Source organism: Notolepis coatsorum (assembly GCF_963971535.1).
Source record: "Notolepis coatsorum genome assembly, chromosome: 7".
NCBI classification, from domain to species: Eukaryota; Metazoa; Chordata; class Actinopteri; order Aulopiformes; family Paralepididae; genus Notolepis; species Notolepis coatsorum.
In genome coordinates, this window is record NC_140171.1 from 131233808 (window position 1) to 131246858 (window position 13051).

General features: G+C 43.3%; 1 protein-coding gene across 1 annotated transcript in view; it reads right to left on the bottom strand.

The window, feature by feature from the left end:
• Positions 1-13051, bottom strand: part of LOC311232149 (alpha-1,6-mannosylglycoprotein 6-beta-N-acetylglucosaminyltransferase B-like) — a gene marked incomplete at both ends in the record, with an annotated part of 487590 nt that overhangs the window by 316045 nt on the left and 158494 nt on the right. Inside the window, one exon of the mRNA XM_084318847.1 lies at positions 10275-10455. Coding sequence (XP_084174973.1) covers positions 10275-10455 — 181 coding nt within the window. The remainder of the gene's footprint in view (positions 1-10274; positions 10456-13051) is intronic.

A 13051-nucleotide genomic window follows, 5' to 3' on the forward strand; every position in this document is an offset into this window, starting at 1 on the left:
TAGAAGTTGGGGCGGCAGTAGCCTGAGCCTTGTTTAACCCACAGACATATATAAAGGCTAGATGACTCACCCGCGCTGCTGGCCAATGGAGACCAACGTTGCCACATGGCGGCCATCTTGCCACAGGCAGCACGGCCACTCATAACATGAATGTCTATGGTGCATGTACTATTGAAATAACCAACATTTTCAACCAGTTTTCAAACGGTTTGGTTTGTTATAAACGTCAGAGATGTAGTTATAATACTGCATACTTATAATGGGCTTTCATATGAAATTACTTTCAACATGTCCAAGCATCCTGAATCATAGCCAAACTGTTTGTAAATCGGTTGAAAATGTATCAAGCTATGTGTAGCACCCTGAAAATATGCCTATTATTCAGAACTGCTGACTTGCCTTTTATCTCCCCTTTGTGCACAAAGACATGTTGACTAGTTTCCATTGATATTCTCACGAACAATGATGCAAGCTTCTCTTTCTTCTACCGGCTGAAATATGTATTATAAACGGCATTACTGGATTCTATTCTACAATCCTTTTCCCTGTGGAGCTAGTAGGCGGTAACAGCAGGGGGCGCGGTGGCAGGCAGAGAGCATACGAGAGAGACGGAGGAGGAAGTAGATGGAAGTGCGAGGAACCAGCCTCTTCGACATTGGACTTGGATCGGTTCGGTCGTGTCTGGAGCCCCGTATTGAACTTGAGTATATTACGGGTTATCCTATAACAGTAAACGTAGAAGCGTGTTGCATGTTTCCCTACTGAATACCCTAGCGATACAACGAGTTATCCTAGAAGAAATGCGGTATCGCCCTGAGGGGTTTAAGTTAAAGTTATTCCCTCTAGCGAGGTGCCCCGCCAGCGTGGCGTGAAGAGGACCGGTGTTTAGAGGCACCCTGCATTATCATATATCCCGGCTAGCAGGAGGGCTGTTTGGGGACCCAGAGTGTAGCTGCAGTGTTAGTGAGGGCGAGTTTAGATATGCGCGTCGACCGAGCAACCGCTGTCTACAACCAGTCTGCTCCGGCTGTCTACAACCAAATCAAATCAAATCAAATCAAATTTATTTATAAGGCCCGACAACACACGTTAATGTCCCCATGGGCCGTACAGGTCTTCTTTAAACAAGTCAAGAAGAAAACATAACAATAAGTCAAGAACAGAACAAGAACACCATAAGGTCCAAACATTTTTAGATGAATGCAAAAAAAATTAAAAATTAAAGAATGCAAGCACTCCCAGACATACCCCACGCGAAGGTAAGGAAAAACTCACTAAAACCTAACAATAGGGAAAAAAGCTCCACAGGCAGTGTGGAGGAGAGAAACCTTAGAAGGGCCATTCAAGGGGGATCTCCCTTCTTAGATGTTGGTGATAGTAGTGTTGCAGACGGACAGTTCATGTGTGTAGTGAAACACAGATGAGTGCATGCGACAGTTCATGTGTGTAGTGAAACACAGATGAGTGCATGCAATAGCAACTGAACATTTTGAAAGATTAAAGATAAAGCTAATAGCGATAGCAACTGAACATTTTGAAAGATTAAAGATAGAGCTGATAGCGGATCTATTTGAGGCACAGGTGCGGCGCAAAGAGGGTCACGTCCTCCCCGTCTTAGTCACAGGACATTCAACACTCCGGTCATTGCTCAGGTACAGCCGAAGACAGGGAGATAGGGGGCGGCACAGAGAGGGTCGCGAACTCCCCGACATCATCGCGGGACGTCCGGCACCAGGCTGTCTTCAGCGCACAGGAGTTCGTCCCGACCAACAGAGGTCGCCATCACCCAGCACACGCTCTCAGCCCAGCACTGCCTCTCTGCTCCAGCTCCGCCTGCTAGCACCCTCACCGAGAGCGTTCGACGCCATCTTGCTATCCGGACGACGGTGGCGCGGCGAGGCCGCCATCTTGGTAGAGTACATTAGGGCTTCGATGCCCAGGATTCTATTGCACGTTACACAGTGTGGTGCGGCCCGCGGGCGAAGCTAATGTTGCTAACTACAGTTCTAGGGGTACCCCATTAACAATACATGCCGGCATTAGCATAGGACTTTTGTTAGGTATTTGTGGGCCAACATTTTGATTTCCTTTGAGTGTGATAACGTGTTTGTGTTTAATAATATTTTCCCATCTAATTAACCCTTTCCCTGTGGGGAGGTTACAGACCTGTTGCATTACAAGTAAAGCCTAGAGAGGTATTATTCTTGCCGTATAATTAAAGCCTGTCAGAGGTATTATACAGGGTGCTGACCCAGACGTGGGTGATGAGTCAAACACATTAAAGTATATTACTCCTGGCACTAACACGGAGGTGTGTGTAGAATATACGTAGACATAAGGTATTGAGTTACACATGGAGTTATGGTAGGACTACAGTCCATTAGAGCACTCCCATTCATCCATGTAACTGAACAGTACAAAATAGCATTAAAGAATTAGATGGGAGTTATGTGTGCGTGTCCATTCATGAGCCGTTTAATAACTATTTTGGTGTGGGTAACGTTAATACCATTAACCCCTTCCTATTCCACCTTTCCCTTTTTATTGTAAGGTTTCTAGTGTCACTGAGGGAGGGTACTGCTTGCGGGGGAACCAAGTTATTTATTTACAATTCAGTCACTAGGTGTGGGAGGGTTGTAGGAGTAATTGGGGGAAGTGGGAGCGTGTTGGGGAGTACTGCTGACCGCCCTGCTGCAGGGGAGGAAGACCAGAGTACCAGACCAGGTTGGTAAATCCCGGGCCCCATCCACTCGCACGGCCAGCCTCCAGTTGAAGCTCCAGACTCAAAGACGGAGGTGCAGTTAGAGAGAGCTCTACTGTGTCTCGCTACCCAGTGATTGTGCCCACCCGTTCCCACGAAGCAGGGATAATCCACCCTGCTACATATGGTTATTTCAATAGTACATGCACCATAGACATTCATGTTATGAGTGGGCGTGCTGCCTGTGACAAGATGGCCGCGGGTGAACTACGCTGGAGACTCCGCCTTGCACCAGTTATATATATCTATGGTTTAACCCATGTGATGCAAAATGAGAATGAGTTGATTTGTCTCCCTATCGTAAACGCCTCTGGTTGAATCCTTTAGCGAGGCCCCTCCCACTGATCACGAGCTAACCCGAGAACCACGTTAAACAGGCACATTAATAGACATTGATTTCAGGTTAACACTAACGCCAGACCCTATTAATCACACCTTCCTTTCACTCCAGATGCCCACACTCACAGAGCTGAACCCGAGCCTGAGCGTTCACGATCGTTTAACGAGGTCTGGGAGAGCGCAAGCGTGATTTCTCTCCGAACCTATCTTGTCATTTCTGCCACGCCGAATTTAGTCAGGCCGTTTGAACATTAAGGGAGGCAGAATGAATGAGAGAACAGTGGATATATGATGACAGAGAGAGAGAGAGATAGAGAGCGAGAGAGAGAGAGAGAGAGAGAGAGAGAGAGAGAGAGAGAGAGAGAGAGAGAGAGAGAGATGGTTTGATGAAAGCAGTGGCAGCAAGGTCACATGAGATGCTCTGTCCATACTTGACTCTGATGAGAATGTACTAAGATCTTTAGTCTGTCAAATGCACCAGAAATGTCCATCCGTAGACTTAACCATTGGCATATTTCTTATTTAGAAGGCTATTCTTGGTTTGCTTCCATCTTACCTATGGACTGCTGCCAGACACCGAAATACTAGGAACCTAAAAGGACAATATACTACCTTATGCATACCGCACCTTATGTGAATTATACTGTATAATTCAGATCAGATATTTAGCATTTTAGCATTTAGCATTTTTAGATTATATATTAGATTCGATTTAGATTATTGGATTATTAGATTATATATATCATAATTATATTTAGCATTTCGTTTTTTTCAGACTATATATTAGATTAGATTTAGATTATTGGATTAGATTATATATTGTAACCACTTATTGTAGGACAAATATAACTGAGAGGGCATACATACCCTCATCTCGCACCTTGTTGACCATTATGTCCAGAGTTAATTATGTCATGTTAATTATATTGATTTGTTATATTGTTTACAGTGCTTTTTACTACCTGTACCTCCCCTCCCCCTCCCACATGCTACTATGATGCCTGAATTTCCCCAAGGGGATCAATAAAGGAATATCTTATCTTATCTTATCTTATCTACATCCTTCATAAAAGTATGGTAAGTTATTGTCTTTGCTCCCAGGACTAAAGCCTGTACTGAAGACTTGTCTGTTTGAAATATAGTGACAACGCATCAAGCAATTTACACCACCAATGTCCTGAGGATGAGCAAGGAGGATAAGGACTGGAGTGAAATAATGGACACAGAGAGTAGGAAATAGTGGATGAGAGAAAAAAATACTGATAGTGAAACCAGAGATGTCGGTGAGGAATGATGCTCCAAAACTATTGTTCAAAGATTGTGTTACAGAATAGAATACCAGTTCATCTTCTCAACCCTCCTGTACTGTGCATCAGGCACGTGCACACGTAGAGCCCAAGGGGTGCTTGAGCACCTGCCCTTCTGAGCCTCATAGTAAAAAAGTGCCCTTTTAAACAATTTTTTTTTTAAAGATTATTATTTAAATTTTTTTTACCATTACGCATATAGATTGCCCTTCCAACTGAAAAATGTCAGGATAGAATAAAAACATTAGGTAAAGAGAGAGATGCCCCATATTCCATTGCAGTTTGCACGGCCTCCTCAGCGTGCCTTTCCACGGACCTATATTTTATGCATAGCGTGGGTGGTGATGATGATGATGATAGAAACCGCTGTGGCGCATACAGTTGAATGCTGGTATTACACTCATTGAGGGACACGAAGAAGTCAAGTCCGATGGGATTTGGGAATCTCAAATACAAATCGGGATTGGAATAAAAAATGCATTATTAAACAATACAGAATATACAGCACTTCTTGGGGTCTGTAGGGTAAGCACTTATTCCCTCCCCCCTGAACATTTATGGAGATGTATGGGCCTTTTAAGTCAGTGATAAAAGTGTCTTTCAAGGATAAGTGTGCTCCTGCACTGATTATTATAGTTCAATACGATTCGCGCTCGGTTAAAACACACACAGGTATATGCGTCTCGGGTTGTAGCTATGAAATAGGTCTCCAAAATGCGCACACACGCACGCGATAAATATTATTAATTGCACATGCATAACTCATGAGTAGGGATGTCCGATATTATCGGCCTACCGATATTATCGGCCGATATCGGCATTCAAATGTGATATCGGAAAATATCGGTATCGGTTTAAAAAAATAATGTATTATTATTTTTTAACATTTCTATAACCTGTATTTACCCAGGCAAGCAAGTAAGAACAAATTCTGATTTTATTTATTGTCAAAAGTATGCATAATGTTGTGTTAATTCCACAACAAGAGATATGTAATGTTAATTACCTGAAATTATTCCATTTTGGGGGGGGGGGGGGGGGGGGGGGGGGAACCCTGCATCAGCGTTTCCGTTAGCCGGTAATTACCGGTAATTGACCGGCAAAATCTGTTGAAGTCCGACATATTTAATCTCTCCGCTCATAATGTCTGGTGAAAATAATTCCCTCTAAGCACAATTAGATTATTTGAATTGTATTAAAATAGACTAAAATTAAATAGCCTATGCGATGAACGAAACAATCATTACATTTGTTTCATCGTTGCTTCACCAAGCAGCCGGTTTAATAATGACACCGCTGTGTCAGCGCGAGCTTGCTGCTCCTAGATTTGTGAGAAGCATCCATCTGCAGCCCCACAGAATGCAGTACTCCAATCCAGCCATTGGCAATTCAGCTGTTGGGTGGGCGGCGCTGCTGAGCCCAGACTGGACCGGACCTAAAAACACCGCTGCTCTGTCCGTCTGCAGCTCCATGCTTCACGTAAATCTAACAGCCAGCTCGCGCTGACACAGCAGTGTCATTATTAGACCGGCTGCTTGGTGAAGCAACGATGAAACAAATGTAATGATTGTTTCGTTCATCGCATAGGCTATTTAATTTTAGTCTATTTTAATACAATTCAAATAATCAAATTGTGCTTAGAGGGAATTATTTTCACAGGACATTATGACCAGCACCAAGTCGTTGGGAGGTGGAGTCATCACGCAAACCCACGATAATGTTGCCGTCTCTCTCTGCCAAATTTCTCAGTTCTTCGCTTGATATAATGAATACAAATGTCCAATATAACGGAATTCGTTAGCTCATAAAAATGTGATTATAACAGACTGCTGTTTAATGTCGGGCAGACTGCCCACCGACACCTCAAGTCGGCAGCAGCACGAAGTCTCGAGGGACTTATTTTATTTGGAATATATTAATGACTGTATACGCAAAAGTAGCCTAGTTTTAAGTTAAAATATTATAAATGCCTTGATGATGTCATTCTTTATATAGGCCTATCAATTGTTTTTAAGCTCAATAAACTCTGACCGGAATTTATCCCATTTGTCCGGTAGATTGAAATCTACCGGACACTCAGACCTGCAAAAAAAAATTCTAACGGAAACCCTGCCCTGCATATATCGGTATCGGTTGATATCGGTATCGGAAATTAAGAGTTGGACAATATTGTTATATCGGTATCGGTAAAAAAGCCAATATCGAGCATCCCTACTCATGAGGATGAGTTAAGACAAGTGTAGTATAATTTGGTTAATTATACTTATCATCTACATGCTCCACAGAGCGTACACGCACCTGGAAAAGCCGCGCAGCTCAGTGAGGATCATGTTCTTTGATTTTTCCAGCGCCTTCAACACCATCCAGCCGTCACTGCTAGCGGAGAAGCTCTCTGCGATGCAGCTGGAGCACGGCTTGGTGGCCTGGATCAAGGACTACCTCACTGAGAGGCCACAGTACGTCAGACTAAAGGACAGTCAGTCTGACGTACTGGTGAGCAACACCGGCGCCCCCCAGGGAACTGTGCTGTCACCCTTCCTCTTCACCCTCTACACCTCAGACTTCTGCCGCAACTCCAGCGGGTGCCACCTGCAGAAGTTCTCAGACGACTCCTCCATCGTAAGCTACATCACCGACGATGATGAGGAGGAGTACAGAGCCCTGGTGGAGAGCTTCGTGGGGTGGAGCGACAGCAACCACCTCCAACTCAACACCAGTAAGACCAAGGAGCTGGTGGTGGACTTCCGGAGGGGCAAGAAGAGGCCCCCCCCGATTCCCATCTCCATCCGAGGGGTGGATGTGGAGATGGTGGACTCATACAAGTTCCTTGGGGTACACCTGAACAATAAACTGGACTGGTCGGACAACACAGAGGCCCTCTACAGGAAGGGACAGAGCAGGCTGTTCTTCCTGAGGAGACTCAGGTCCTTCAATGTGTGCAACAAACTGCTGCAGTCTTTTTACCAGTCTGTTGTGGCCAGCATCCTCTTCTATGCTGTGGCATGCTGGGGAGGCTACATTAACTCAAGGGACACCAACAAGCTCAACAAGCTGGTGAGGAAGGCTAGCTCTGTGGTGGGAGTCGAGCTACCTAGACTTGAGGTGATGGTAGAGAGGGGGATGATAAGGAAGCTGGATGCCATCATGGAGAACCCCTACCACCCCCTCTACGACGAGCTAGTCAAGATGAGAAGCTCGTTCAGCCACAGACTCATCCCCCCCCGACACTCAACTAACCGCCTCGGACAGTCCTTCATACCAGCGGCCATCAGGCTCCACAACAGTGGGCAGCGACTAGCAGCCTCCAGGCCCCACAACAGGGGGCAGCGACAGCGACTGCTACCAGACATTGACCTGGGACTTATAGGAACCCAAGGGGGACAAAGTAGACTACCCTGGTACTTTGATTAATGTATACTCAGTAGATAGTAAATTATTATAACACTACCTCTTGCATACTGCACCTCATGTGACACTGTGAATAATGTGAATATTCCTCAGCTAGTCAGATAGTAAATTATATTGACCATATTGATCAAATTGTTTACACTGCCTGTGTTGTCTTTTACTACCTGTATACTGTGTTGTTTTACTACCTGTACCCCTCCCCCCCTCCCCCCCATGCTGCTATGATGCCTGAATTTCCCCAAGGGGATCAATAAAGGAATATCTTATCTTATCTTATCTTATCTTATCTTCTTGATAACTGTATTAGTTCCTTATTTGGAGTTTTAGAATGAAGGTGCTAGATTAAAATGCTTGGGTGACTGAAAACTGTAATAATCACTACAGTAACCATTTGGCTTAGAACAGCTGTGTCAGGAAGTCTCAACAGAAACTAATTTAGCATAACCAACACCTCTACGAGATTCAAAGGAATCCAAAACAGAGGGGATTCACCCCCGAAGGCTAAAAACAATGATTCAGCCAGAAAACAGGTGATAACATTCAAATCACATGGAAGGGATAAACAGCTGTGTCAACAGTATTTGGGTGAGTAGCTAGACTGCTCTTTTAAGATTACTTAAAATATCATCAGGAAATAGAAGCTTCTGTTTGGATCAAGCCTTTTTTAAAGACGTGACTTAAAATAATACATCTCAAGTATTAGGTGATAAAGTATATATCTTTTAAGAATAACTTATTCTGTAACTAATGAAGTGTATCTGGAAGGCACATAAGACCATTTGCATAGGAAGCAGGCTCATCAGCTGTCTTCTCACAGAGGTGTGAAGAGAAACCAACTTCTACTGTAGGCACAAAGACCACAGAGGAGGAGACAATGCTCAGAATTAGGACATTAGAAATGTAGCTTTTCATATTTAATTGAACAAGACTAAAGTACAATTATTACTGAAATGATGTGTTTTACCTGGGAAACAGTTTGATAGTAAACATGGAGTAGTTATAGCCAAAGGTACATGATTATTTTACTAAGGTACAAGAAGATGGTGCAAACTACTTAAGTTTGAATATTCATGATAACTGATTGAATATCATTTAAGGTGATTATTTAGAAAAGCATGGTTTAAGACTTTACTGAATTTAGGTAAACCAGTTTAATAAGTCAAATAATATGAAATGCCATATATATATTGAACTGATAATAACTCCGGTGAATGTGAACTTTGTGATTTATTCTGGGACAAAACTGTTAATGTGTTATGTTGAAATGTGTGTTCTTGAAAGAGGAAGCTGGAAATTCATATATTATGTGTTATAAATGTAATAGTAACAATGTTTTAGTCTTAAAATGAGTTGTAAAGAATTACTGTCTTTAGCTCGGCAGTTAGGTAAGCCACGCCTACTTTTTCAAATTCAAACCGAAACTGTTGTGGATTGGAGGAAAACCTGGTATGATGTCACTAGCCTGTGATGTCATCAGCTGGACATTGGCCTGCTATAAATATGGGGCCCGAGGACTGTGAGATCAGAGATCATTGAGAAAGGAGAAGAAGATTGGACACAAGCCTCATCTACGAAGACTACATATCCATGCCGTTATACACAGAACGAGATCACGGACGACGGTGTTGATAATACCAGTGAACATTCTTGTTAAATTAGTTTGGAGATCCAATGCAAACCTTGAATTATTGTAAACATCCAGTGTTTTTGAGCGACAACAAGTGTTTTTAATAAGCAGTCATTGTGTGCTTTGGTTAATAAACTTGCAAAAGAACCAGGAGCGCATGTCTGGACATCCATTCTTACCAAGAAGGTTACATTTGGTTTGATACCAACGCAAGTACAGAGTACAGAGTATCTTTATCAGATACGACACAAGCTTTACTCATGGAGCAGCCGAGATAGGAGAGAACAGTTTCTCTCTTTTGATGCACAACTTTCCAGAAATGATTACTAATATGTATGTGGGTCCAAAACAAAGAGACAGGGCAGCAGGACAGCATGATCAAACCATACCTGTTGATCTGATCAAATCATACCTGTTGATAGCAGAGCTGATCAAACCATACCTGTTGATAGCAGAGCTGATCAAACCATACCTGTTGATAGCAGAGCTGATCAAACCATAGCTATTGATAGCAGAGCTGATCAAACCATACCTGTTGATAGCAGAGCTGATCAAACCATACCTGTTGATAGCAGAGCTGATCAAACCATACCTGTTGATAGCAGAGCTGATTAAACCATACCTGTTGATAGCAGAGCTGATCAAACCATACCTGTTGATAGCAGAGCTTATCAAACCATACCTGTTGATAGCAGAGCTGATAAAACCATACATGTTGATAGCAGAGCTGATCAAACCATAGCTGTTGATAGCAGAGCTGATCAAACCATAGCTGTTGATAGCAGAGCTGATCAAACCATACCTGTTGATAGCAGAGCTGATCAAACCATACCTGTTGATAGCAGAGCGGATCAAACCATACCTGTTGATAGCAGAGCTGAGTTCATCCAGACGGCGTGTGTCAGCAGAAGAGGTATTGTCCAGTTTGGACAGGCTGTCCATCCTCTTCAGGATCACCTCCAGCATGTCACTGATCTTCCTCAGTACACCACGTGACTCCACCCCAGCCAGCACTGATCAGAGAGAGAGAAGAGGAGGAGAGGAGGCGTGAGTCATGAGGAAAGGAAGGGCGGGGCTGTGGTAGGGGGTGTGGGTGGGTGGGTTTCATGGAGCCCAATGCAGTATGTGTAAAAGAAACTGAACCGTCCTCTGCAGATTCGTTGGCACAATTGAAAAGCAACTTAATCTGGATGCTAAGTATTTCACAGGTTCCGGAAAGTCTGAATAACTAAACATAGTTATTCTTGTTCCCAAAATGTGTTCTGATGTGTTATGAGCCAGTCTGCAAGACACTGAAATCAGATTTGGAAACAATATGTTTGAAATGAAGACTTTTCAATGGGAGAGAGAACGAACACTAATCTAGTTTTCACCAAAAGCATACTGTCAACACTGTTATCAGTGTGAATCCTCAACATAATGATGTTACAAAGCTTGATGGTTGATGCAAAGGTTATATCAGGTAGGACATGTCTTCAGCTTGTAGACTATAGAACAACAATACAAAACGGTCTATTTGGGTGGACATGTGAATGAACAAAAGAGAGTTGTTTACAATCTTGTTTTCCATCTTGAAAATGCATGCTAACTACTGAGTTAGTCTAGCCTTGCACGCGAGAAGAAATCACATCCTCAGAAATCAGCATGAAATCAGCAGGTCGTAAAACGGGACGACGCAACTCCTTCCCATCCAAGCTATTATGTGCAAGCTTGCCTCATTATGTGCAATTTCTAATACTTATTGTTAGAAATGATTAGGGTTGACCTCGACTAGTCGAATAGTCGACTAATCGATCGAAAGGAGCCGTAGTCGACTGCCAATCTCTTAGTCGAATGCAAAAATAAATAAATAAATATCATACTTATTTTTTTATTTATTTCTTATCATTCTTTCCAAAAGCAAAGAGGCCGAGAAGCGTGGCTAACGCTAATGGCGCACATACCAGCGAGGCTAACTGCATAAGAAAACAGGCACAGAGGCACTGGAAGAGGATTTCACACGCTAGATGTATCCATCAGTGGACCAATTGCATGCTTTCGCAGAGGACAAGAAGCCTTCAGTCGACTTCTTCACACATTAAGCACCCCCCACAGCCCAAAATTCAGCCAAATTCGGCCAATCAAAGTCGACTATGCAAATCCTTAGTCGGGGACAGGCCTACCAGGTACCATTTATTGTTCTGATTTTACTGTAGCTAAAAGTGCTAAACAGACACTGGCTGTGGCTGCTGTTGTTTCTATGTGACAACTGAAAAATCCTAATGAAAATGAGAAACAACGGGACATGTCTTGTGCAGCTGGTAATGCAGGGCACTCCGGGGGGTTGAGCAGTGCAATGAAAACAACAGCACATTCTATTTCCACTGATGAGAAGAAGAGTCCCGAGTGGACCTGAGGCTCTATACTCTTAGCTTATTCACTTCCTCAGTATCACATATTCACTGTCTACAGTATCCCGTGACGTCCCTTAACCACTTCACTACCACACTACAGAAGGTTAACCTTTCACTACCACACTAAATATGGTTAACCCTTTCACTACCACACTACAGAAGGTTAACATTTCACTACCACACTACAGAAGGTTAACCCTTTCACTAACACAATACAGACGGTTAACCTTTCACTACCACACTACAGAAGGTTAACCTTTCACTACCACTACAGAAGGTTAACCCTTTCACTACCACACTACAGAAGGTTAACCTTTCACTACCACACTACATAATGTTAACCTTTCACTACCACACTGCAGAAGGTGAACCCTTTCACTACCACACTATAGAAGGATAACCATTTCACTACCACACTACAGAATGTTAACCCTTTCACTACCACACTAAATATGGTTAACCATTTCACTACCACACTACACACGGTTAACCTTACACTACCACACTACAGAAGGTTAACCTTTCACTACCACACTACAGAAGGTTAACCCGTTCACTACCACACTACAGAAGGTTAACTTTTCACTACCACACTACACTACAGAAGGTTAACACGTTGTTATGTGGCAGTGAAAGGGTCAACCTTCTGTAGTGTGGTAGTGAAAGGGTTAACCTTCTGTAGTGTGGCTGTGAAAGGGTTAACCCTTTGGTAGTGTGGTAGTGAAAGGGTTAACCTTCTGTAGTGTGGTAGTGAAAGGGTTAACCTTCTGTAGTGTGGCTGTGAAAGGGTTAACCCTTTGGTAGTGTGGTAGTGAAAAGGATTAATAATAACCAGGTCCTTCGCCGCCCCTTCACCGTGAAGTGTTCTGAAAAGCCCACTCTGGCATTGTGCAGACGCCAGACACCCACACCCTCAAGTGTCTGACGTCTGGGTACAGGCTTAGCTTCATATCCTTTGATATGAGAAAGAGAGTGTCACACGGACCATGAGTTATGAAAACCCCAGGAAAGGGAATTAATTATATCGAGGCTCCCACACTCAATGGCTCGCAACACAACACAATTATGTGTGACAACCACTTTATTTCCTTCATCTACTGTAGCATATTAGTATGCTTCGGGAAAGTGTGTGTGTGTGTGTGTGTGTGCGCACGCGTGCATGCATACGTGTGTGCATGTGTGTGACCGTGTGCGTGTGCATGTGTACGTATGTGTG